Raw genomic sequence first — 4,492 nt, 5'->3', positions numbered from 1 at the left:
AGGTGTGTCTGATAGCATCTTGCTACAGACAGCAAAGTCTGAGTTTTTTTAATTCAGAGAGTGAGTATGGAGTATTCACAATATTATTTCGTAAAATCTATTACCAGCAGGCTTGCGGAGCCGCCCAATTTTTTTCACGGCTCCGCTCCGGCTCCGGCTCCCAGCAAAAACTCGGCTCCGGCTCCGGCTCCGGCTCCAGCTCCGGCTCCTCATAACGTCAATAGAAGAATAAGATTTAAAAGTATAGCTTGCCGTCTATTCATAAATTTTTTAATGAATGAAAAATAAACTATTAAATTTTTTTGAAAAATTAGTCCCTTTCAGATACCCTTTCATTTCGTACTTGCAAATTTATGCCTTTGCCTGGTCATTTCTACAAAATTTTTTCAACAAACTTTTTTAACATCAAATTCCAAATTCAAAACGTTTTCTCATTTTTTTTTTCTGTACACATTACACATTCAAAAGTCAAATGTACTCTTTATTCATTCGAAGAAAAACCATGCTATCAATCAAATCCGATTCCATATGACTTCTTTGGTCTGAAGTCAGAAATTTTAGCCCAGAAAACACCCGCTCCACGCTGACTTGCGTCATAGGAAGAGCAGTAGCAATCTGGCATACTTTCTGGATCAACTCGGGAAACAGCTTTATTCCGTTCAAAACAGTTTCGCACTTCGAATTTCCATCATCCTTTTTCTTCATGATCTGTTGAGCAAGCTTTGGCAAACTTTGAATAGCCTCTCGGAATTCTTTTTCCTCCAATCGTTTATGACAAACAACGTCTTGTCTGCACTGTACGCTTTTTTGCTTCCGAGCACGTTCCATTCGAATTCGCATCCTTTTTCTGGGACTCATTTCCTCGGATTCCTCTTCATTTTCCGAACCGCTTCCAGTACTCTCGCTAGAGTCATTTCCATAACAACCAATTCCACTTCCCTCGATTTTAAACTTCTTTTGTTCATTGAGCTTTTTCTGGATCTTCCACAGAGTGTCTTCAGCAATCAACTGAAATATTGTAAAGTATTTTAAATGTTTTTAAATTTTAAACAAATTATAATCTATCTTATTCTTGCAGTGAGGAAAGTTGAATGTCAAAAAGTAAAGTTAAATGACACAGTATTTTGAATTTCATTAAAATTACGTAACTTCAAATTCCAATTTTCGTTTAAAAAAAAGATAGATTGAAAACTAAGATAAAAACCTGTTGCTCTTCTCCAAGAAGGCATTGATATTGCACATCTACAAAGACAGCAGCACAAAAAAAGGGATTATCGAACAAAAGTGATTCCCGATGCACCATTGAATCCCTGATACTCTTCCCAAAATCAGACGTCTTGAATTCACCAGAGACTAGCTCCTCCTTCAGAATTTCCCAAATGTAAATAAAGTTCCCAGGCGTGAGATCCTGACTCTGGAATTGTTGAGTTGCGACTGCCGGTTTCTCGAGGATTTTTGCAAGTTTCTCTATTTGCTTCCACTCGTAATTTAGAAGCGTAAAGTCACGGGTTTTAAATTCCGCTTCCAGTGCATTCAGGACATCACGCATCTCAAGAAGTCGGTTGAGCATGTTGAATGTACTGGACCATCTGGTTGCATTATCCATTATTGCAACCTGTAAATTTGAGAAATTTGAGTAATTTTTTTAAAATTTGAATGTTTTCAACATTTGAAAACGCATAATTGACAAATGTTAAATTCAAACTAAAGTTCAGATTCTTAGTAATATTCATTTAAACATTTTTATTTATTACAATTTGCGATTATATTGTATGCACCTTTTTAGTTTTGTGTTGTTTGCAAAATTCATTTGCTTTCGACGTTCGACAAGGTTTTGCTACATCTCGAGCTTTGCCAACCAGAGACTTAATGCCTCGTTTTTCCAACCCGTCTTTAACAGCCAGCTGCAAGGTGTGAGCACCACAACGTTGCAGATTAACGGTGTTCATGTTTTTCGATATTTCGTTGAAGTAAAGCCTCTGCTGTTCAAACACGTCTACGTCGTCGTTAGTGATATAAGCATCCGGTAGATCACCTTCAACTTCAACCTCAAGTTCTTCTTCGATTTCAACGCCAGCAAGTTCTTCAGCAGACTCGTCAGTGACGTCACCTTCTTCGTCTGTCTTTCCAAAGTCTCCAACCATTTTCACCATATTCGATCCGTTATCAGTCGTAATTCCGAGGACATTTTCTTTCCTGATGCCATACGATTCCAGCACGCCTTCAAGAGATTCTTGAATTTCTTTTGCCTTGTGTCTAGCATGATTGTCAACTGCTGCCAAAGTTTTGAGAGTGATTTCGCTATTCATGAAGAACTGCACATTTACGCCAAGAAAGCTTCGATTATGTCTTGAAGCTCCGTCAACTTTCAAAAAAACCAGCTTTCCCTGTAGATTGGTTTTTAACTCAGCCCGCTTTTGTTGAGCCAAAGCCATGATTTGACTTCGAGCAGAATCCCGGTTGACTTTCAAGCCAAAATGTTTTGCCAAATCGCCAGTCAAAATCTTGATTCCTTCACTGCTGAATACGTTAAAGGGGACGCCGTTTTGAAGAATCGTCATGTTCATGCCTTTCTTGAAGTCCTCTTTTGAAATTGTGATGGTAACTTTTTTGAGAAAGCGATCGATGGGTGCTTGTACTTTTCTCGTCTCACTAGTCGAACCCTGATTTCCTCCAAAAACGGATGAGGTGCGTTTCTTTTCCTTTTCGGCCTTCTCTTTCTTCAGTTTCTGTTCTCTTGCCTGAACAATTTTTGTCAAAAGTGTCGAATGTTTATTAACAAAATGGCGTTTCATGTTGGCGGTGGGTTTTTTTTTCCGTTTGTCTTTTCCCTCGTACTGCATTTTGAATGTTGCACCGCAAAGTTTGCCGACTTCCTCCCCTACGCTAATATCAACTTGACAAAAAAACACGTCATCCTCTTCGCGATAAGCAAACCATTTCAGTTCATCATATAACCTCTCGCCTTCTACGTTATAACTCATAGTTGCAATTTACAAATAACAGAAATTGCGGAAAAGTTCCAAATATACATTCAACTTTATACAGTTCAATCTCTCTAATTCGAATTTCCTTAATTCGAAAACCTCCGTAATTCGATTAAATGCAAAGTCACCATGAAATGCGTTTAAGAAAAACCAACTTTCTATTATTCGAAAATCTGTCTAATTCGAACTTTAAATTTTCCCCATAAAATTCGAATTAGAGAGATTCTACAGTATAAATAATGCAGGAGAAGAAAAGAAAAATACAAGATTATTTTTGGGTCATTGAATAATTTTGAAATGAAAAAAAAAATTTTTTTGAGAGCCGGGATCTACTAGTTTTTATCGGCTCCGGCTCCGGCTCCTGTAAAAACTATCGGATCCTCGGCTCCCGACTCCGGCTCTGGCTCCGGCTCTGCAAGCCTGACCCAAGCTTAAAGGTTTGAATTGTCTTTTAAAAGACAATCGAGGAATTTTGAAAAAATATTTTTAAATAAACAGCGTACAAGTAAGAAAACCTTGAATTGCTAATAAAAGAATTAATAAAACGTAGTAAATGTCGATGATAAAAGTTTGATTTGAATTTTTATTGTTGTCAAAACCTGTTCTATAACTTATAGAAGACAGTTTTTTTATCTTCGAGAATGTCTTATTATGATATTGAACAAATTTTTATTCTTAAACTATTATATTACAAATGTTACTGAATCTACTAGTTTTCAGATGAATTATAAATACTTAGTTCGATATCATTAAATTTGTTCAAAATTTAACTTTGAATTTCCGCAAAAAAAGTTTGTATCCAATTATTTGAAATGTTCAAACAATGATGTAACATTTGTATTTGGGTAATCATTATTACAACTTTTCTTCTTTTAATCTCATTTTATACTTTAAAGAATTGTGCTACTATTTTATATTCCATTAGTTGAATCCAAATTCATAGCTAAGGTAAGATTTTTTATAATCTGAGTAATATGTCTAGTATTTTACTTTAGATGCAAGGAAATTAAATAACAAATATCAAATTGGTAGGAGCCTAATGCTCATCCAATTAAGTCTGCTATGATGTTTTTTTGAACCTGATAGTTACTCACTCTGAGCAACATAGTAGAATATTTTAAAATCAAGTTAGCTGTGGAAAATCAATTACAATAAACTGTTTGCATTGCTTATATTTTGAAAAATAACGTAAGTATATAATGAATAAGAAACATGAAGATTATTTTTCATATAACTTCACCGAGCATCTGCTATGCATTACGTGTTAAAAAGAAATCAAATTATAAAGTAAGTAGAATAAAATTTATTTCAAAACTTTCATTTGCAAAAAGCATAGAGAATCTTCAACAAAAGCTCAAATAGACAATCAGATTGCAAATATTGGAAAGGTCCCACCATGGGTATAAACAAATACCAGCAAAAAGATAATGCAAGCAATTGTTACACAGTTTTATTTATTATTGTTTAGTTTCTTCTTGTATATCTACAGTATATACTATGCCTAT

The 4,492-nt window shown here is 35.2% G+C and overlaps 1 protein-coding gene across 1 annotated transcript; it reads right to left on the bottom strand.

The window, feature by feature from the left end:
* Positions 1 to 468: 468 nt before the first annotated feature.
* Positions 469 to 1,606, bottom strand: LOC145188570 (uncharacterized). Its single transcript, XM_080065045.2, has 2 exons — positions 1,205 to 1,606; positions 469 to 1,008 (listed from the first exon to the last, which is right to left on the bottom strand). The coding sequence occupies exons 1-2, from the start codon at positions 1,604 to 1,606 to the stop codon at positions 469 to 471; spliced, it is 942 nt and encodes a 313-aa protein (XP_079921171.2).
* Between the last annotated feature and the right edge of the window lie 2,886 nt (positions 1,607 to 4,492).

This window comes from Hydra viridissima, unplaced genomic scaffold, assembly GCF_058129835.1.
Source record: "Hydra viridissima isolate aposymbiotic clone 2 unplaced genomic scaffold, HvirCarnegie_v1 scaffold_4, whole genome shotgun sequence".
NCBI lineage: Eukaryota > Metazoa > Cnidaria > Hydrozoa > Anthoathecata > Hydridae > Hydra > Hydra viridissima.
The sequence above is the reverse complement of the archived record's forward strand: the minus strand, read 5'-3'. Positions and strand labels throughout refer to the sequence as shown.